The 22,686-nt window shown below is 44.8% G+C and overlaps 1 protein-coding gene across 3 annotated transcripts in view; it reads right to left on the bottom strand.

Annotated features, from left to right (window-relative positions):
• The window catches only part of LOC106590401 (brefeldin A-inhibited guanine nucleotide-exchange protein 1), a 101,103-nt gene that overhangs the window by 17,887 nt on the left and 60,530 nt on the right, over nt 1-22,686 (bottom strand). The window contains exons 12-36 of one of the 3 annotated variants that reach the window (XM_014181383.3): nt 22,517-22,656; nt 22,302-22,410; nt 19,782-19,983; nt 17,132-17,243; nt 16,061-16,266; nt 15,602-15,686; nt 15,240-15,405; nt 14,305-14,585; nt 13,879-14,037; nt 13,429-13,573; nt 12,867-12,957; nt 12,692-12,732; nt 12,392-12,561; nt 9,906-10,057; nt 8,788-8,960; nt 6,951-7,111; nt 6,207-6,337; nt 5,966-6,095; nt 5,630-5,765; nt 5,281-5,419; nt 4,903-4,975; nt 4,614-4,767; nt 4,270-4,409; nt 3,837-4,008; nt 2,859-2,997 (exon numbers count right to left, since the gene is read on the bottom strand). In XM_014181383.3, coding sequence (XP_014036858.2) covers nt 2,859-2,997; nt 3,837-4,008; nt 4,270-4,409; nt 4,614-4,767; nt 4,903-4,975; nt 5,281-5,419; nt 5,630-5,765; nt 5,966-6,095; nt 6,207-6,337; nt 6,951-7,111; nt 8,788-8,960; nt 9,906-10,057; nt 12,392-12,561; nt 12,692-12,732; nt 12,867-12,957; nt 13,429-13,573; nt 13,879-14,037; nt 14,305-14,585; nt 15,240-15,405; nt 15,602-15,686; nt 16,061-16,266; nt 17,132-17,243; nt 19,782-19,983; nt 22,302-22,410; nt 22,517-22,656 — 3,607 coding nt within the window. Of the gene's footprint in view, nt 1-2,858; nt 2,998-3,836; nt 4,009-4,269; nt 4,410-4,613; nt 4,768-4,902; nt 4,976-5,280; nt 5,420-5,629; nt 5,766-5,872; nt 6,096-6,206; nt 6,338-6,950; nt 7,112-8,787; nt 8,961-9,905; nt 10,058-12,391; nt 12,562-12,691; nt 12,733-12,866; nt 12,958-13,428; nt 13,574-13,878; nt 14,038-14,304; nt 14,586-15,239; nt 15,406-15,601; nt 15,687-16,060; nt 16,267-17,131; nt 17,244-19,781; nt 19,984-22,301; nt 22,411-22,516; nt 22,657-22,686 lie in introns of those variants that run through there. The other 2 variants (XM_082970761.1, XM_014181382.3) reach the window with 2 other exon arrangements.

Raw genomic sequence — 22,686 nt, 5'->3', positions numbered from 1 at the left:
GCCATGCTATACTAGTGTGGTGTGTGTGCTGTCCTCTCTCCTCTACCATGCTATACTAGTGTGGTGTGTGTGCTGTCCTCTCTCCTCTACCATGCTATACTAGTGTGGTGTGTGTGCTGTCCTCTCTCCTCTACCATGCTATACTAGTGTGGTGTGTGTGCTGTCCTCTCTCCTCTACCATGCTATACTAGTGTGGTGTGTGTGCTGTCCTCTCTCCTCTACCATGCTATACTAGTGTGGTGTGTGTGCTGTCCTCTCTCCTCTACCATGCTATACTAGTGTGGTGTGTGTGCTGTCCTCTCTCCTCTACCATGCTATACTAGTGTGGTGTGTGTGCTGTCCTCTCTCCTCTACCATGCTATACTATACTAGTGTGGTGTGTGTGCTGTCCTCTCTCCTCTACCATGCTATACTAGTGTGGTGTGTGTGCTGTCCTCTCTCCTCTACCATGCTATACTAGTGTGGTGTGTGTGCTGTCCTCTCTCCTCTACCATGCCATGCTATACTAGTGTGGTGTGTGTGCTGTCCTCTCTCCTCTACCATGCTATACTAGTGTGGTGTGTGTGTTGTCCTCTCTCCTCTACCATGCTATACTATACTAGTGTGGTGTGTGTGCTGTCCTCTCTCCTCTACCATGCTATACTAGTGTGGTGTGTGTGTTGTCCTCTCTCCTCTACCATGCTATACTATACTAGTGTGGTGTGTGTGCTGTCCTCTCTCCTCTACCATGCTATACTAGTGTGGTGTGTGTGCTGTCCTCTCTCCTCTACTATGCTATACTATACTAGTGTGGTGTGTGCTGTCCTCTCTCCTCTACCATGCTATACTAGTGTGGTGTGTGTGCTGTCCTCTCTCCTCTACCATGCTATACTAGTGTGGTGTGTGTGTTGTCCTCTCTCCTCTACCATGCTATACTATACTAGTGTGGTGTGTGTGTTGTCCTCTCTCCTCTACCATGCTATACTAGTGTGGTGTGTGTGCTGTCCTCTCTCCTCTACCATGCTATACTAGTGTGGTGTGTGTGCTGTCCTCTCTCCTCTACCATGCTATACTAGTGTGGTGTGTGTGCTGTCCTCTCTCCTCTACCATGCTATACTAGTGTGGTGTGTGTGCGCGCGCATGTTTGTGATAGTCCAGTCCGTGAGCTCTCACTCTCCCTCTCTGTCTTACACATGAACAGACATATCAGACTGACAACCTAGGAGTTTCCTGCTAATACAGAGACTGTCTTCAATACAAAGATGAGACGATAGCTACTATGTGATACTGCAATAGAAAGACAAAGCGATGACAACTGACTGAGTAATCACAGCAACACAGAGGCTGTGGATGTATAGGCCTTCTATACCCACTATCCAGTCTAGTTGTTTCAGATATCTGTCACATTTAGACATGCGCTCTGAATGACTGGAGAGAGTGAGAGTCATCGACGGAAGATGCAACGACATCAACACAATCTGACTCAATCATTCTCTCTCAGGACCAATTTCTTTTGATTCCCCCCCTGCTGTGGCGGATATTGATGTTTTGCCTCGGCGACTGTGACTTCTCTATTCCCTAGATGGTGTAAACAGAAGTGTGAATGTCTCAGTCTCTCAGACAGCTGCGGTCAGGGTCAGGACAGAGCACAGCTGTCGAGATGGGTCTCCCTCCCCCCAGTCAATCCTGTTTCCCCTGTGATTACATGGACTGATCAATGCCCTCCATCTCCCAGCAGCCCTTCATAAATAGCAGGCGTCTGGAAGGACTTGATTCCCCCTCTTCATGAAAAATAAAGGAAGTTGTTAATGCTGTTAGATGGTGTAGCTAGCTGCCTGCCTGGTCCTTAGCAATACTCCAGACATTCGATTTGTAGGATTTAAATAAAAGTCATCATGTTTGCCAGAGTTCCACCCACGACAAAGCAGCAAATGAGTTATTAAATATTTGTGTAAATTAAAGCACATTCTCGGCATACTTCAGACATGTGTGAAAATAATGCCCTCCATATGACTGCCATTACACACAGCCCAATAAAGGAGGTTTACGTATGCAGGGAGAGGATGATTAGAGATGGTGGAGGAACGGTGAAAGGCTCGTTAGTGAGAGGATGATTAGAGATGGTGGAGGAACGGTGAAAGGCTCGTTAGTGAGAGGATGATTAGAGATGGTGGAGGACCGGTGAAAGGCTCGTTAGTGAGAGGATGATTAGAGATGGTGGAGGAACGGTGAAAGGCTCGTTAGTGAGAGGATGATTAGAGATGGTGGAGGAACGGTGAAAGGCTCGTTAGTGAGAGGATGATTAGAGATGGTGGAGGAACGGTGAAAGGCTCGTTAGTGAGAGGATGATTAGAGATGGTGGAGGAACGGTGAAAGGCTCGTTAGTGAGAGGATGATTAGAGATGGTGGAGGAACGGTGAAAGGCTCGTTAGTGAGAGAAAAAAGAGCAAAACAATAACAGGAAGCAGTAGAACAGAGCTGCACGGCCTCCCGAGTGGCGCAGTGATCTAAGGCACTGCATCGCAGTGTAAAAAAATATAAATAATAGAGCTGCACATGATCATTGTTACTCTGCTCACTTAAAGAATGTTGTTTTTAGTTAAATTAAGCGTAATCTGAAACTCTAATGACTTTCTATTCCCAGGTTGAGACAAAGGGACACAAAGCCAGGTGGAGATTAGCTGGAGATAAGGACAGTGTTTGGTGTGAGTTAGGAGTTATTGAGGTTTACACGGGCAGTAATCAAACTAGCTATTCAAAGCAGCAGTCAAGCAATTCCCTGAGTTTAGCCTTCAGTAAGTCTGTTATATGGCCAAGTGTATTGATTGACAGCCTCCATACAATGATATAGTGGTGGGGGCGTGGCGGTCCTTCCTTACTTAAGCAGCCGTCTCTGGACTTCCTCCCAGGCGGTCTGACGGCTGTTGTCAGTGTACATCCGGAACAGGATCCTTAGGCCACACGCCAGACTGCTGGTCTCCTGCTTCAGCAGATTGGGCTTCGACTTCCCTTTAAAACCTGGAATAGACAGACAGAGAGAGAGCGGTTGCTGTCCGTCACAGCCATTGAGGCCCGTCAACACTAGGGACGACAAACAGGGCATTGTTCCAATTGTTCAGAGAGTTGCATTTGGCTCCAGGACAGATATACCGTGCATCCTGAGGAATTTTAAGATTCAGAAAATCACTCTCCTACTTCATGTAATTCTTGCAGTTTCCTCGAGTGGTGCACTGCAGGGCCATGTAAAGACTATTCTCAGGTACACTGTACAGCGCATTCGGAAACAATTCAATCCCCTTTACTTTTTCCACATGGTGACGTTACAGCCTTATTCTAAAACCAATTACATATATATTTTTTCCCCCCTCATCAATCTACACACAATACCCCATAATGACAAAGTGAAAACAGGTTTAAAGAAATCTTGCCACATTTATTACAAATAAAAAAACAGAAGTACTGTATTCACATAAGTATTCAGACCCTTTGCTATGAGACTCTAAATTGAGCTCAGGTGCATCCTGTTCCCATTGATCATCCATAAGATGTTTCTACAACTTGATTGGAGTCCACCTGTGCTTCAACAAAGTACTGAGTAAAGGGTCTGAATACTTATGTAAATGTGATATTTTATTTTATTTTTTATACATTTGCAAAAATGTCTAATAACCTGTTTTTGCTTTGTCATTATGGGGTATGTATTATTATGGGGTGTGTATATTGATGAAGAAAAAAAAGATTTAATCAATTTTAGAATAAGGCTGAAACGTAACAAAATGTGGAAAAGTAAAGGGGTTTGAATACTTCCCGAATGCAGTAGATATCTGCCTCTGCTCTGGTGCAGGGCAGTGACCCACCTGCCTTCCATAGAGTGGTCCTCTGCTCGTTGCTAGAGTTGAAGGCCTTGGCGAAGCGGTGGGACTCCAACAGGCAGTCCAGCAGCTTAAACAGCTGTTCTGAGGTCAGGTAGCGGTACATTCCCTGGTCCTGAGTCTCGACACGGACGTCTGCCGCGTCCAGAGCATCTCTCTGGAAAGGACAAACACATACACAAGCTTCAGAGAACTTTCCCAGAATATTCACACAACCAAACACAAACAGAGCCTTCACATATCACTGCTATGTATGACAAATACTTCCCTCCTTCCCTGACATTTACTAGAAGAACATACAGTATAGACATTTCACATTTTCAAGGATCAGAACAGTCCATACAGCCAAACTATTGTCCTTCCACCAAGCCCTGAACCAGTGATACCTCTCATCCTCCATGTAGGAGTGGGACGTTACCTGCGCAGCAGCCAGGTTCTCAGCGTCCTCCTTCCTGCTGGTTGCAGGGAAGAAGACCATGTTGTCTATGGTCTGGATCAGCTCCAACTGTACCACACACTTAATGAGCAAGCCTGAGAATAACCTCTGCTCCTGGATCTCTGTGGAACACACACACACACACACACACACACACACACACACACACACACACACACACACACACACACACACACACACACACACACACACACACACACACACACACACACACACACACACACACACACACACACACACACACACACGATGAGCATAGGGTTGAAAAACACTCCAGTGGTACAAGGTGTAAAAGAGACACTAACTTGTTGGAGTCTGGGTTCTGGGGCTGTCCTCACACATGCCTGCGCTGTACTGACTCTGCCGCCGGGTCTCCATGGCAATCCTCTCCGCACTGTTGATGGAATGCTGGTCCTCGGAACGGGACTGGATGTCCACTGACTTCTGGGAAATTGAGTCCTGAGGGCACATGGGGAGAAGTTATTTTGTCTGGATTGTACTGGGTCTTGTTGTTGTACAGTCTAGTCTAGCATAAGAGATAGACCAGCTACAGACTTAATGAAACCTACAGCTCAGTCAGGGTTTGAAACATACCAGCTGTTTGTCTGATCCATCCTGTGGTGTCATGGGATCTCCCTCTGCTCCTGCTTGTCTCCATGTCAACAGTCTGAGAGGGCAGAGAGGAACAATACGGGACAGGACAGTGTTACTCTACTTATACAGTGTTATGCTACAGTACCATACACACAGACAGTCAGGTATCCCACTCTATCAAGTAAACAACGGCAAAAGCCAGTAAAAGATCATGTCCATTTAATACCTCCCCTCCATCCCTAGAGGACTTCATATGATATCATACTCATCTCGGTGTGCTCCATGTTTCCATCACTAAGTTCAGCAATAACAATCATCACAAACAATATTCCCAGCTGAATCTCAGCCATATGAATAAAGCCTGCATCAGTAGCTTACGCGTGTGGGATGGTGGTCTTGAAGATGTCCAGCATGCAGTTACAGGTCTTGTCCCAGGTCTCCGGAGTAAACTTCTCTCCATTCAGGATGACCACGTTCTCCAGACAGTTGGTGCCTGACCGGGCCAACTGCTCATTATCTAGGGGGAGAGAGAGAGGAGAGAAGAAGTGAGGGAAAGAGAAAGACAATTAATGTGGAGAGCAGGAGAAGAGAGAGAAGAAAGAGTGGAATGTGGATTGAGAAGAAGAGGAACTATGCATAAGAAAGAGGGGATGAGAGTGATTGAGGACGGTGTACTCTGTAGAAGTCTAGGACTGGAGGTGTTTGTAGCTCTGCCGCCTGTCCTCACCTTGCTGAACACACCAGTACAGTTGGGACAGGATGTCATCCAGCAGGACGTCACTGAGAGTCTCAAAGTACTGCGTGAACACGTCAGAGATGGCGTAAAGTGCGTGGTTACAGGTCGTCGTCATCCACTCTGCTTTCTGGAAGAGAAAAACAACACAGAAGGGTTACCAGGGTTACACCAGTTCAAGTCATTGTAGCAGCCAAGAGGACAATCGTCCAGTTGGTACTGGATAGTTGTGGAACCAATGATGTAGTGTAACTATGGAAATAGGTGTGGGTTACACTGGAGATAAAGCTGGGTCTTTGGTGAATGGGTGTTTGGGATGTGGAGACTTGCCTCAGTTTGCTGCTCAGGCAGCTTCATGTTGTCAAAGATCCTGAAGACGATCCTGAACAGATCCTGCCACCAGTGCTTCTCAAAGGTGTGTCCATAGGTCTTCATCACCTCAAACATCACCGTCAGACCCCTGACACACACACACACACACACACTTCTTACAATACACCCTTACCATCAGTTGACTTCAGCCTCTAAAATATTCCAATCTATGATGACACAGGACTAAAACTCTTCTCACCTGGTCCTGACGTCCAGTTTGCACCTGTTGATGATGCAGGACAGCTCAAAGAGGATGGGGAACCAGCCCCTCACCCACACCCGGTCCTCTGGGACTACATTCATGTCATCGCTGGTGTAGTCTTTGAATGCCTGCCAGAGAGAAAACAGCATAGTTTACACCATTTCCTGAGAGTTGATACACACGGACACGCAGACACACACGCAGACACACACTCTATAAAGGTCTCTAAGCCGTATTTACTGTTCACTGTAGGCTTTTCCTGAATTTGCCCCACCGCCCACTCAACGGAGGTTTCCGTGTACACACACACACGCACGGAACTAATCCTTTCCTCTCCTCTTGTCCACCCCCACACAAACAAACAGAAAGCAGGCAGTGTGGCTGGAGAGTGTCTGCATAGGGAAGAGACCTTGGAGAAAAGCACTGGCAGTAAGCACCAGTGATGTTTTCTAACATGGGACATTTTCATTATATATATATATATATATATATATATATATATATAAATAGATCATTTGGGAGATGCTGTTATCCAGAGCGACATTGTTTATCTGATGATTAACAAGAAAACGATGAAAGCTTTAGGTGGGTCACAGTACAAAATGTTTTGGGGACCAGTCATGGTCTACCACGAACAACTATGGGCAATACCATTTGATGTTCAGAAATGACTGATATGGTTTCAGCTCTTATCTATGAGACCTGATAATAAACTCAGTCCAGGAAGTGTTTGTAACTGACCTGAGGCCTGTCAGAGACGTATTTGGCGCAGTGGCGGATGAGACGGATGGCCTCCATGCTGGTGTCGGGGAAGGAGGCGTTGCAGGCGAACTCAGACAGACACTTGACTGCATCCTGGAAGGAGTCTATGGTGGCTGGGAAGTGCTTCTCAAATACATTCACTGAGAGAAGAAGAGAAGAGAAGAAGAAGAGGAGAGAAGAAGAGAAGAGAAGAAGAAGAGGAGAGAAAAAGAGAAGAAGCGGATAAGGAGAGAAGAAGCGAAGAAGAGAAAAGAGAAGGAGAGAAGAAGAGAAGAGAAGGAGAGAAGAGAAGATAATAGAAGAAGAAGAGAAGAGAAGAGAAGAGAAGAAGGAGAGAAAAACAGAAGAGAAGAGAAGGAGAGAAGAAGAGAAGGAGAAAAGAGAAGAGAAGGATAAGAGAAGAAGGAGAGAAGAGAAGAAGAGGAGAGAAGAAGAAGAGAGAAAAACAGAAGAGAAGAGAAGGAGAGAAGAGAAGGAGAGAAGAAGATCAGTGAAAAGGGATGACTGGAGTTAATTTATCTGTTTATCAGAATGATATTACATGGCCCTGTCATCAAAAACACTAAAATAAACCTCAAGTTGAGGATTACTGAAACAATCATATTGAAATCTAAGCAGTAAATATATACAGTGCCTTTGGAAAATATTCAGACCCCTTGACTTTTTCACATTTTGTTACATTACTGATTAAAGTAAAAAAAAATCCTCAGCAATCTACACAATCTACAATTCTTTCACATGTATTAGAAATAAAAAACTGAAATACCTTATTTACGTAAGTATTCAGACCCTTTGCTATGAGACTCGAAATTGATCTCAGGTGCATCCTGTTTCCATTGATCATTCTTGAGATGTTTCTACAACTTGACTGGAGTCCACGTGTGGTAAACTCAATTGATTGGACATGATTTGGAAAGGCACACACCTGTCTATATAAGGTCCCACAGTTGACAGTGCATGTCAGAGCAAAAACCAAGCCATGAGGTTGAAGGAATTGTCCGTAGAGCTCTGAGACAGGATTGTGTCGAAGACACAGATCTGGGGAAGGGTACCTGTACCAAAACATTTCTGCAGCATTGAAGGTCCCCAAAAGCACATGACAGCTCACTTGGAGTTTGCCAAACGGCACCTAAAGAGTCTCAGATCATGAGAAACAAGATTCTCTGGTCTGACAAAACCAAGATTGAACTCTTTGGCATGAATGCCAAGCGTCACATCTGGAAGAAACCTGACACCATCCCTACGGTGAAGCATGGTGGTGGCAGTATCATGCTGTGGGGATGTTTTTCAGCGGCAGGGGCTGGGAAATTAGTCAGGATCGAGGCAAAGATGAACAGAGCAAAGTACAGAGATATCCTTGATTAAAACCTGCTCCAGAACACTCAGGACCTCAGACTGCAGTGAAGGTTCACTTTCCAAAGGGACAATGACCCTAAGCACACAGCCAAGAAGTGGCTTGGACAAGTCTCTGAATGTCCTTGAGTGGCCCAGCCAGAGCCCGGACTTGAACCCGATCGAACATTTCTGGAGAGACCTGAAAATAGCTGTGCAGCGACGCTCCCTATCCAACCTGACAGAGCTTGAGAGGATCTGCAGAGAAGAATGGGAGAAACTCTCCAAATACAGGTGAGCCAAGCTTGTGGCGTCATACCCAAGAAGAAAAGTCAAGAGGTCTGAATACTTTTCGAATTCACTGTATATTAAATATAGGTATAAAAATAAAATCTTAAAGATAGACGATAATACAGATCAGATAATGAAGATCAGTTCTTAGCCCGAAACATGGTTGTCTCTGAGGCGTGTCTCAGTAACTCACTGCTGATGTGGCCCGTCGTCTGGAAGGCTAGCTCTACGATGCTCTCATCCTGGTCCGAGGCAGCCAGGTGGAACACTGAGAAGATGTTCTTCCAGCCTGACCGGATGTTCCCCGCCTGTGAGTTGACCATCTGGGCTATACAGCGCACCACCATGTCCCTGATCGTTGGAGATCTGGAGGAGCAGGAAGAGGACATATGGGTTATTCACCTACTGTATGTGAAGGTTGCTTATTGGACTATGAGGAGGATGATCAATAGTGCAGTAGAAGTGAAAGTACCCCTGCTACAGCCTTTACTTAGGCAGTCTGATTATTCCCTTTCGGATGTTGTGACATGATGGGTTCCAACGGCGCCTGTTGTCATAGCAAATAATCTTTCTGTGCTTTGATTAAGGAGAAAGGACCAGCCTCTGCACAGAAGTACTCTCACAAACATACTACACACACACACACACACACACACACAGGCTGAGTCTAATGAACATACAGCACTGTGGGGCATCCATGGCTTTGCGTGGCCCCCTGCCATTTCCTCTGAGCTGTAACAGTGGGTGGATTTGGGCCTGGTAGTTCTCCTTCACATCAATGAAAACAGCTTTCAACTGTGAGACTCGGAGCCCTCCAATTTTAAGCTGCTGTATCTGTGTCACTACAGAATCTGAGAAAAGATTCACAGCTTCTACTCAGTTGCCAGAGTGCTTTCCTGGTGCTCAAGCCAAAACCAAGGAGAAATATTCTATAAAATCCCTATCTTGCTCTCTGGGTTAGTTCTGAGTGTGCCAGTTTTCTCCTCCTCAGAGAGCTGGGTGACTGTGGGAGTTTGACACAGTGCAGTGACTCAGTACAGGGAGACTGGCTGGCTGCAGCGCTAAGAGAGACAGGCACTGGAATGCGAACCACAGAGGTACAACACAACACAGACCTTGTAAGGCCAGACTACTATAGCCAAGTGCCTACGCAACTAGGGAGTGTGTACATATACCAGCACACACACACACACCGCCTAAGCAAGCAAGCAAGCACAACCGCAAGCTCATTCAACGCAAGTAGGCAGCACACACAAACAAACACTCACACGATACAATCAGGAATAACGTTTACAGCAACATTCTCTTTACCTGTTCTTTTTCATGATGTGCTCGAAAGGCCTCAGAAAGTCCTTCTGGAATCTGAAGTTCGCCAGCTCTCCCTTCTCCAGAAACTTCATGGACAGCTGCCGGAGAGAATCCACGGCAAAGATAGCTACATCCTCATTGGGGTTACATCCAACCTGAACAGGGAGGCAGACACAGCATTTTAACATTTCTACCCCACTCTCTAACATTTAACATCCCCTGTAACATTTATAATCTCTGTCCATCTGTAATATTTAGTAGCCATTCTCTACCTCTTCAGCATTTTCACACTTACACCCCCCACCCCCGCAGCACTCGGGAAGACTAAGGCTAAATTAAGCCCTTAGATATGATTCTTTAGGCCCTGTGCTGTCAAAAATGTGATATTCCTGTCTTTCATATACACTGCTCAAAAAAATAAAGGGAACACTAAAATAACACATCCTAGATCTGAATGAATAGAAATAATCTTATTAAATACTTTTTTCTTTACATAGCTGAATGTGCTGACAACAAAATCACACAAAAATAATCAATGGAAATCCAATTTATCAACCCATGGAGGTCTGGATTTGGAGTCACACTCAAAATTAAAGTGGAAAACCACACTACAGGCTGATCCAACTTTGATGTAATGTCCTTAAAACAAGTCAAAACGAGGCTCAGTAGTGTGTGTGGCCTCCACGTGCCTGTATGACCTCCCTACAACGCCTGGGCATGCTCCTGATGAGGTGGCGACTCCTGGACAGTCTATGGTGCAACGTGGCGTTGGTGGATGGAGCGAGACATTATGTCCCAGATGTGCTCAATTGGATTCAGGGCGTGCCAGTCCATAGCATCAATGCCTTCCTCTTGCAGGAACTGCTGACACACTCCAGCCACATGAGGTCTAGCATTGTCTTGCATTAGGAGGAACCCAGGGCCAACTGCACCAGCATATGGTCTCACAAGGGTCTGAGGATCTCATCTCGGTACCTAATGGCAGTCAGGCTACCTCTGGCGAGCACATGGAGGGCTGTGCGGCCCACCAAAGAAATGCCACCCCACACCATGACTGACCCACCGCCAAACCGGTCATGCTGGAGGATGTTGCAGGCAGCAGAACGTTCTCCACGGCGTCTCCAGACTCTGTCACGTCTGTCACATGTGCTCAGTGTGAACCTGCTTTCATCTGTGAAGAGCACAGGGCGCCAGTGGCGAATTTGCCAATCTTGGTGTTCTCTGGCAAATGCCAAACGTCCTGCACGGTGTTGGGCTGTAAGCACAACCCCCACCTGTGGACGGCGGGCCCTCATAGAGTCTGTTTCTGACCGTTTGAGCAGACACATGCACATTTGTGGCCTGCTGGAGGCCATTTGCAGGGCTCTGGCAGTGCTCCTCCTGCTCCTCCTTGCACAAAGGCGGAGGTAGCGGTCCTGCTGCTGGGTTGTTGCCCTCCTACGGCCTCCTCCACGTCTCCTGATGTACTGGCCTGTCTCCTGGTAGCGCCTCCATGCTCTGGACACTACGCTGACAGACACAGCAAACCTTCTTGCCACAGCTCGCATTGATGTGCCATCCTGGATGAGCTGCACTACCTGAGCCACTTGTGTGGGTTGTAGACTCCGTCTCATGCTACCACTAGAGTGAAAGCACCGCCAGCATTCAAAAGTGACCAAAACATCAGCCAGGAAGCATAGGAACTGAGAAGTGGTCTGTGGTCACCACCTGCAGAACCACTCCTTTATTGGGGGTGTCTTGCTAATTGCCTATAATTTCCACCTGTTGTCTATTCCATTTGCACAACAGCATGTGAAATGTATTGTCAATCAGTGTTGCTTCCTAAGTGGACAGTTTGATTTCACAGAAGTGTGATTGACTTACATTGAGTTACATTGTGTTGTTTAAGTGTTACCTTTATTTTTTTGAGCAGTATATATATATTTCACACTGAGGTTGGAATAATAGTGTAAAATTGTGAAAATTATGACAATGTCTTTTTAGTGTAAGAGCTGTTTGAAAAGACAGCCTGAAATGTCAGCCTGTTTTGGTGGGATGGAGTTTTGGCCTGCCTGGTGACATCACCAGTCAAGTTCCAAACCTCTCAGCCAATAACAGCTAGTTTTCAGGTTTCCCCTCCCTACTCAGACCACTCCCAGACAGTCCTAGAAACATTTTGGGTTGATAAGTTGCTGTTTGCTCAGAAGATATTTTTTTTCCTTTTTGACCATTTTAATTGAAAATAATCACAGTAAGGTACTTAATTATCACCCAGAAATGATTTCATATTGAGATAAAAATGGCTGCATTGGACCTTCATGCCAGGTGTTGCTAAGGGCAGTGTTACAAAGACTGATTAACACCTAGGTAATCAGGTGTGTGGACTCCCTAACCAACATCAACATTAATCAATCAATTAATGCAAATAAAACAATTTAAAAAACAGAAGTCCCTGACAACCAGAGTTTCCACAACCCCTGTTAAAGTAAAATAAATCCCAAGATGTCCACCTTGTTGAAGTGGTCTCCAATGACCTCCCAGATCCTGGACCACTGCAGTCTGATACGTCCCATGTTGTAGTAGGAGATCTCCACTATCTTCTGCAGGCTGAACATGCGGGGGTGTGTGGGCGAGGCCAGCTCATCCATAGACACAGCACACAACCAGCGCACAAAGTCCACTGAGAAACACAGAGAAACCAGTGTTACTCAACCCTCAGGACAGCCATGGTACAATGCCAATACATCCACATCAGATAAGGATGTGATCAAATACTGTAATTGAATTCAGTTTGGATTTAGAACACTCACCAATTGCATTACCATCCAGTCTGGTAGAACCTGTGAATATTCTGCAAGAACAAGACCATGGTCACAAGTACATGACATTTACAGTACATTCATTGACATGATAGAACATTGTCAGAGCTAAGACCCCAAACCAGTCAGCGGTAATAGAGCAGGAAGAGACTGCTACAGTAACTACCTGTCTACAGCCACCACCACACTCTGGGAGCTGGTCTCTCCTATGGACTCCTGGATACTGAGGATCTGCTTCCGGTCTACTGTCCCACCTGCTGTGGACCACAGGACAGTCAGTCACATCTCCAGCATCAAGCATCATACCAAGCATCTCCAGCATCAAGCATTGCACCAAGCATCTCCAGCATCAAGCATCATACCAAGCATCTCCAGCATCAAGCATCATACCAAGCATCTCCAGCATCATACCAAGCATCTCCAGCATCATACCAAGCATCTCCAGCATCAAGCATCATACCAAGCATCTCCAGCATCAAGCATCATACCAAGCATCAAGCATGTAACCAAGCATCTCCAGCATCAAGCATCATACCAAGCATCTCCAGCATCAAGCATCTTACCAAGCATCTCCAGCATCAAGCATCATACCAAGCATCTCCAGCATCATACCAAGCATCTCCAGAGTCAAACATGTTGTATACTCAAGCACATCACCGGCTTGTTAACAGTTTATTTAGTTTATTTAACAGTTTATACAGTTTATTTAACCAGTGATAAGCACTGACCCAGGCCCAGGTATTCATCGTTGCTCTGCTCCTTGGTGCTGCTGATGAAGCCCTCTTTCCCCCGAACCGTCCCTGAGATGTACCTGGCCTTCACCCCCGTCCCGATCAGCTGGGCCAGTTCCAGCTGACTGATACACTTCATTATCTGTAGGAGGGGGGAGGCAGGTTGGGGCATACAGTCACCCATACATTCAATAAGGCTGCGTTTACACACGCGTCAAAAGAGCTGATGTGATTGGTCAAAAGACTGATTGTGTAAAGCCAGCCTTATTTAGGATTGTTTTTGCACATATCTATTCATTAGTCTTAATTAGTTGAGATAGAAACATATTTTTCACATCGATTGCATCGAAATAAAGAAAAATGGAGACAAAATGATGCAATACATCTTACGACAGCGATACTATAGTTGCTAATACTGATTACAAGACATTGGCAGTATGTCCAGACCTCGTGCCAGGAGTTGCCCAGGTAGTTTCCGTCTGTGTGGGCGACGGTGATGAGAGTCTTGATGGTGTCGATGTTCTTCTGCTTCATCTCAGTGATGCCAGAGCTGGCTGTGAGCAGGGTGAACCGTGCCAGGGCCTGCACATACGCATCCCGCTCAAGCTGTGTGAGTGTGTGAGTGTGTGAGTGAGTGAGTGAGTGAGTGAGTGAGTGAGTGAGTGAGTGAGTGAGTGAGTGAGTGAGTGAGTGAGTGAGTGAGTGAGTGAGAGAGAGAGACCATATTCAGTACTATCGCCATTAAGTTAAGGAGCATTCTATCTTTGGAAAACACACCATTTCACCTTTTGATTCATAGCCCCTCATCCCTTTCATTTAATTCATATTAATCCTCAGTGAACACATATAGTGTTAGCGTGCTAGATAGACTACCTGTATGGTGAAGATGCAGGCTATCCGGATAGCAAAGCGTATTCCCTCCAGACAGAGAAAAGCCACCTCAGTGTCGTCACAGTCCTGGAGGCCCACGCTGAAGGCTGCTAGGAACGGAGTCCAGGCCAGCTTGAACATGGGTCTGACGTGCTCCAGGTGTGTGGCGCTGGTGAAGGGAGCCTGGACGTGACTGACAGCCTCCATCAGGGCCTTGGCTGTCTTAGCCATCTGCTCCATCTCTACGTTATACAGTAGCCGCCGCTGTTTCTCACTGGCCACACCTGATCCAGAAACAGAAGTAAAGTCATAGCATGAACAAACCCACTCTGCTTTTCACCGGCCACACTTGGTCCGGGATCTGATACAAGGCTTCCTACATGTTGTGTTTTCAGACGAGTGCAGATTATAAACTAGACGAGAGGAAGCCACCTGCACAAACACGAAAAATATACATCTCTAACTGAAGAGGAAACTTTCCCCGTTGAACAACAGACACTATCTCCAACTGAAGAGGAAACTTTCCCCGTTGAACAACAGACACCATCTCCAACTGAAGAGGAAACTTTCCCCGTTGAACAACAGACACCATCTCCAACTGAAGAGGAAACTTTCCCCGTTGAACAACAGACACCATCTCCAACTGAAGAGGAAACTTTCCCCGTTGAACAACAGACACTATCTCAAACCTTTCCACTGATCAGTAACCCAATCTAATCAAACTACATCTCAATCCCATTTATATCTCTTTGATTGTGATGAGAATTCTATGATCCCCACAAAGATGTCAGATGAAATGACTCGTCAGTTAAATATAAAGCTGATCATTTGCAAAGATCCATTACGCCTCAAAGTAGGCATTTACAGACTGACATGCTCAATTTCAGTCTGTAATGACATTGTTGTGCTAGCAAACACAGAGGAACAGAGATACTCACTGTGCTTGTTGGATTTCAGAGTCATTTCCTTGGTCCCCTTCATAGCGATCTTCTTCCCTGCGATCTCGTCGTAGATGGCCGACAGATACTCCTCCGGTAGATCCTTGCTGTCGTTGATCCCTCTGTTCATCTTGATGTATTGTTCTTTAGTCATCTTGTTCTTAACCTTTGAAAAGTAAAAGATGAGATTTGTTACCCTGTCTGTCTGCCTGCCTACTCTGTCTGTCTACTGTTGTCTGTCTGAAATAGCTAGCATTGACATTCCCCATGTGCCACTGCTGAAGGTCTTCTGTTGAAGCTAAGTGCAGCTCAGGTGATTGTTTCTCTCAGTTCATCTTTCCAAAAACAGGCTGTTGTCTTACCTGCGGACTATGAAGGTCTGTTGTCAACATAATGATTGAATAGGCAAGGACATAGGCAGTGTCTGCACTTGCAAACTCAGTTTGCCTGAAGGGAGAGAGATAGAGAGGAGGGGAGAGAGAGACAAGATAAACAACAGAGATTAAACAATAGTGTATGACTGGTTGTGCTAGACTAGAAGAATTAGACTAGTATTTCTACACTGAATTGTTCATTTAACCCATTCTGTCATTTCTTGATTTCTTGTTTAGTTTATTTGCCTATTTCCATTTTATTTGCGAGACACCTGCAACTCTGTGTATCCAACCAATAAACTTTGATTTGATTATGATTTAATAAAGATTCAAAACAGTGAGCAATCTGATTGTTGCCATTCAATGTACTTGACATCACAAACAAAGTCTTCTTCTAAATCCAAGATTCCACAATGCCCAGGGCAGTCCACACCACTCCACACTCACCCCTGATTGCATTCCAGATATCTAGCAGCAAATTTCTCCATGAGCCTGTCGATCTTCTGAGCCTCTCCCGGGAGACGGAAGCCCTCGAGGAATGTTCTGAGAGCGTAGACAAAGTCTTTGCCCTGGAAGTCCATCTGGTCCACGTAGGCATACATGACCTCTTTATTGAAGCGATCATTGTCCCCCAGGAACTCACCCACCTGAGTCTGAGAGGAAGGAAGAGAGAGAGAGAGAGAGAGAGAGAGAGAGAGAGAGCGAGAGAGAGGAAGACAGAGGGAGAGTGAGGGATGAAAAGAGAGGGTCAGAAGGGGATAGAGAGAGGCAATGATGTTGAATTCAATCAATAGATAATGATTTTTTTCCTAATGCATGTGCTTCTCATTGGAAGTCAATTAACACATACGGTCCTGACAATGAACTTCAGAGACACAGCACACAGAGAGGAAAGGTCTCTGTTTTCAGTAAACAGGAGCGTTGATGTGTTAAATACATGTTTCAGTCAGTCACTCCTCTGTGCTCTATTCTCCCCGCTCTGTCAGACTCTCTGGCTGTCTGTTTGAGGGCCTCTTGTTCCAAAGCAGATGTTATGAACGCTCTTCAATGCAGATTACCACCGCACCAAGCCCCCCTCGAGGCCAGCCAATCAACCGGGAGAGTGCTTCACTCGTTAAAATAAACATTGAAGTGCGCTCGGGATGCGGGAATTGTCTTGGAGTGGGAGGGTAATGTTGGTGGTTCAACATTAGGAGATAAGTGCCTTAGTGTTTCTATGGGATGGATATGTTCTCCTTTGGGCCTGCAGCTGTGTGGAGGCCGGTTGAGAGAGCCAAATGTGTGAACTGAGAGTTTAATGAGCTAGAGTGGGTATTTGTGTATTTGCTATTCGGATCTCTATTAGCTGCTCCGATCAACCACTCTACTCTACAATCGACAGGTCAGCAGGTAAAAGGTTGACAGAGGAAAGAGCTGAATGAGGTAGAGTGGGTATTTGTTTATTTGGACCTGCATAAGTTCAATGAAATGCAGTTCACTGAAGTAGATTGGGTAAACAGATTTAACAGGGTTCTTTACCGAGTCCAGCCTCTCCTCCTGGTGCAGGAACTGAGCGAGGTCCTCCGGGGTGGTTCCCAGCATACCTTGCTCCTGGAGGTACTGAATGCCCCTCTTTGGTTTCTTGTTGAACCTGACCACAGAACAGAGAACAGGGTCATGTCTAGGGATACAGATTTTGTCAAATTGACATCAAAAGTTGAATTTTCTTGCATTTTCGCTAACCCAAACCTGAACCCTTTTCATAACCTTAACCCAATTCTCCTAACCTGCTACGTAAGGTCTCCTAAATATGTTTAGTAAGGTGGAGGAGGAAGTGTCCCTCCAGAGCCAGTGTATAATGTATATTCTGTCCTAATTACAGTAATGACTTAATTAGTAATTGGCTAATTAATCAACGGCATTAATTGATCAATAGACAGGAGAAATGAAAACTAGCAGGACAACGTCCCTCACTAAAAGGACTGGCATTGTGCAACCCTGGGTGTGAATATATTCAGCTGCCTAAACAGTACAAGGTGAATATATTCAGCTGTCTATACAGTACAAGGTGAATATATTCAGCTGTCTATACAGTACAAGGTGAATATATTCAGCTGCCTAAACAGTACAAGGTGAATATATTCAGCTGTCTATACAGTACAAGGTGAATATATTCAGCTGTCTAAACAGTACAAGGTGAATATATTCAGCTGTCTAAACAGTACAAGGTGAATATATTCAGCTGTCTATACAGTACAAGGTGAATATATTCAGCTGTCTATACAGTACAAGGTGAATATATTCAGCTGCCTAAACAGTACAAGGTGAATATATTCAGCTGTCTATACAGTACAAGGTGAATATATTCAGCTGTCTATACAGTACAAGGTGAATATATTCAGCTGTCTATACAGTACAAGGTGAATATATTCAGCTGTCTATACAGTACAAGGTGAATATATTCAGCTGTCTATACAGTACAAGGTGAATATATTCAGCTGTCTATACAGTACAAGGTGAATATATTCAGCTGTCTAAACAGTACAAGGTGAATATATTCAGCTGTCTAAACAGTACAAGGTGAATATATTCAGCTGTCTAAACAGTACAAGGTGAATATATTCAGCTGCCTAAACAGTACAAGGTGAATATATTCAGCTGTCTAAACAGTACAAGGTGAATATATTCAGCTGTCTATACAGTACAAGGTGAATATATTCAGCTGCCTAAACAGTACAAGGTGAATATATTCAGCTGCCTAAACAGTACAAGGTGAATATATTCAGCTGCCTAAACAGTACAAGGTGAATATATTCAGCTGCCTAAACAGTACAAGGTGAATATATTCAGCTGTCTATACAGTACAAGGTGAATATATTCAGCTGTCTATACAGTACAAGGTGAATATATTCAGCTGTCTAAACAGTACAAGGTGAATATATTCAGCTGTCTAAACAGTACAAGGTGAATATATTCAGCTGTCTAAACAGTACAAGGTGAATATATTCAGCTGCCTAAACAGTACAAGGTGAATATATTCAGCTGTCTAAACAGTACAAGGTGAATATATTCAGCTGTCTATACAGTACAAGGTGAATATATTCAGCTGCCTAAACAGTACAAGGTGAATATATTCAGCTGCCTAAACAGTACAAGGTGAATATATTCAGCTGCCTAAACAGTACAAGGTGAATATATTCAGCTGTCTATACAGTACAAGGTGAATATATTCAGCTGTCTAAACAGTACAAGGTGGATATATTCAGCTGTCTATACAGTACAAGGTGAATATATTCAGCTGTCTATACAGTACAAGGTGAATATATTCAGCTGTCTATGCAGTACAAGGTAGATATATTCAGGTATTCAGTACATGGTGAATATATTCAGGTATACAGTACAAGTTGAATATATTCAGGTATACAGTACAAGGTGAATATATTCAGGTATTCAGTACATGGTGAATATATTCAGGTATTCAGTACATGGTGAATATATTCAGGTATACAGTACATGGTGAATATATATTCAGGTTTACAGTACATGGTGAATATATATATATATATATATATATATATATTCAGGTTTACAGTACAAGGTGAATATATTCAGATATACAGTACAAGGTGAATATATTCAGGTATTCAGTACAAGGTGAATATATTCAGGTATTCAGTACAAGGTGGATATATTCAGGTATTCAGTACAAGGTGGATATATTCAGGTATACAGTACAAGGTGAATATATTCAGGTATACAGTACAAGGTGAATATATTCAGGTATTCAGTACAAGGTGAATATATTCAGGTTTACAGTACATGGTGAATATATTCAGGTATACAGTACAAGGTGAATATATTCAGCTGTCTAAACAGTGCATGATGAATATAGATTTAGGTATACAGTACACGGTGAATATATTCAGGTATACAGTACACGGTGAATATATTCAGGTATACAGTACACGGTGAATATATTCAGGTATACAGTACACGGTGAATATATTCAGGTATACAGTACACAGTGAATATATTCAGGTATACAGTACACGGTGAATATATTCAGGTATACAGTACACGGTGAATATATTCAGGTATACAGTACAAGGTGAATATATTCAGCTGTCTAAACAGTAAAAGATGAATATAGATTCAGGTATACAGTATAAGCAGCACTAGTCTGGCTTACAGGTCAATGCCCTGCTCGATGATCTCCTTCTGTTGTTTGAGAACCTCAAACTGCTCGGGGTTGTCTGTCCCTGACATCTGTGTACTGTAGCTCCCAATGCCGGACGAGGCTGTTGAGTCCAGCGAGTTGATGCTTCCGTAGCGGTTGATGGTCTCTGGGGCCTTCGTCTCATTGGTCTCCTGCTCCGAGGGCTTCTCCTGACCTGGGGACGGAGGGAGAAGAACATTGAACAATCAATGGTCTGAGAGAGATTAGCAAACTCTGTAGTTGGTGTTAGGATCCCAACGCAATCAGCAATCCAGCACAGTCAGTCAGTCAGGCAACACTAAAAGTTTTCTAACAAACTGTATATTTCCTTTTTTAGTCATTATGGGGGTTCAGCCTATAGTTTATAGATCCGGGTCTCTGGGGACTTCACTAATAGTGGGAGGGACTCGCACTGCTGAGAGAAAGACAACGTGATGAACCTGAGGCCTTGTCTGGTGGTATATTGTTTGCTGTGGAGAGCCTGACAGTATCATATACACACAATAAAAAGGTTTGTTATTTAATAAACCAGGCAGCAGTTGAAGCAGTGTGCAGTAACTAACATGGAGGTAGTGCAGGGCGTTGTGTACGGCCTGAGGGGACAGAACAGAGCAGAGTAGCCTAACAGGTCTGATGCTACTGTTCTGTGGGTGAATCAGGTCCATGGTGGTTGCATACCTGGCTGTAACAGACATTGTAAGGGATCTTATTACCCATTGGAAACTCTGTAAAACATTCAGGACACCATCAGGGTAATGTGAGCTGGCAGTGTGCTTCATCTAATCAACAGCTTCAGAGAGCAGACACAGGGTGGGGGGAGGAGGGTGGCACAGCCAGGGTGGGGGGAGGAGGGTGGCACAGCCTGGGTGGGGGGAGGAGGGTGGCACAGCCAGGGTGGGGGGAGGAGGGTGGCACAGCCAGGGTGGGGGGAGGAGGGTGGCACAGCCAGGGTATTAGGAGGAGGGTGGCACAGCCAGGGTAGGTAGCAAAGCTCTCATAGAAACATGTGGGGAAAAAACTGGTTAGAATAACAACTTACAGTCAGATGTAGGTATTTGAAATGTACATAGAGCTGTGCTCCAAATCTATCCAGAATCTACAGTGTTCTAAGGCAAATAACAGAAGGCTATGCAAATGAAAGGAAGACAAGATGTCTAACACCCACAGTACTACACACAGTCAGCGTAGCCCCCTCCACCCTCTAATCTAGGCCCAATGACTCCTACTGTTGCTACAGCAACCAGTCTATCAAACACTCCACAACTTTGTACCGTTACCTGCTCTTCCTGTGATGTCAGATCAGTACAACCAGAGAACAAAGAAAGATAGACCCGAATTAAGAGAAAGTGGAGAGTAGAGCAGTATTATCTATGTAAGGATGTAAAACATATTTTTAGAACCCCAAATGATATGCATTAGCTGAGCTATCTACATGGAAAATAGCATAATAAGGATACACTTTCACTGACTCAGAAAAACACATTTTGTTTGAAGTAACCTAAAAGCGTAACAATACGCTTTTAGCAGCCAATACGGCATACTTTCTAGACTCAAATTTGTCTACTTGTCTTCAGCATTGTCACTAAATGAGTTGGCACTAGCTGTACTTTGGCATGGTGACATCCCCTCTAGCAGAGGTAGTTTGTGAATTCAGCTACCTTCCGTGCCTTGGTAGAGTTAGCTCTCTGAGTGCCAGAAGGTAGCCTGAGGCTAGCGCTGTGTATCCTCTCTGAGGGGAGATATCTGGCAACGCTCTCAGAGCCTCAACTTCCCTCCCTTTGTTAAAGCCCCCCCTTTCCCCCTTGGTTAGAGCCCTCTATTCTCCCTTAACAGGAATGATTCCCCTCACCTCACTCTGAAGCAAGGGGTCTAATCCAGGGGCACTGACAGGGGCTCCGTCTGTCGCACCAGGGCTTTTCATCATCAACAGGCTCAGGGTATCGAGTTAGCCTCCCCTGCTCTGGTGTATTAGCCTGGGTACATTATTGAATTAGCCTTTCCTTTCAGGGTCTGTATAAGGTGTAGGCTACTGATGAATGGTAATCGCTAATCTCAGGGACTATGCTAAAGCTGTACTGATGAATACCACTCTTCCCTTTAACCCCAGTTAACCCGAGGCTGGTTTGACTGAGAATAAAGCCCTGGCATAGCTTGGCCTGGCATAGCTTTCCCTTTTGCCCGTAGTCTGAAAGAATCCACTATACATATGTTAAACACACCGACAAGCACGTCACCATTTCTGATGTGGAGCATAGGATGCCAGAACGATGTAGATATCTCAACTATACTCCAGGTACTGGGGTACTGGACTCTACACATCCAAACACTTTCCTCTTTCTGGTAACCACAAAGGAGCAGGCACAACGGTGCACTTGAAGAATTGCTAAACAGTTTTCCTCAGGACCTAAATCAAACACCCAGTGGTGCATAAATCCCCATCAGCCTTAGTGTAACTATGTGACTAAAGTAAGTGTTGTTTGGTCAGTCTCCTACCAAGGCTGGTCTGGGAGTTGGGGTTGACATACTGGTCCTTACTCCACTCCACCATACACTTCAAGATGGACACCAGACACTCCAGGCCTTTCTTCCTCAGGGTCAACTCCTGGCGGGAATCGAGAAATATTACCGCAACGTTATGACAACTTTAAAGCAATATACTGTACATTTACCCAATACAGAGAAAGACAGTGGCCATTGGTCAGTCTTACCTGGAGTGGTGTTGTGCCGAGCTCGTGGCCTGCCCGGCCCTGTGCGATCTTCGACAGGTCATTCACCAGCCTCTCAAAGATATTAGCAGCATTCAAGTCACAATCATAATTCACATAGATATCCACCACACCCTGGGCATCTGAGGGAGGAGAGAGATGAGGGACAGTTG

This window comes from Salmo salar, chromosome 29 (genome assembly GCF_965601325.2).
Source record: "Salmo salar chromosome 29, fSalSal1, whole genome shotgun sequence".
Classification (NCBI taxonomy): domain Eukaryota; kingdom Metazoa; phylum Chordata; class Actinopteri; order Salmoniformes; family Salmonidae; genus Salmo; species Salmo salar.
The sequence above is the reverse complement of the archived record's forward strand: the minus strand, read 5'-3'. Positions and strand labels throughout refer to the sequence as shown.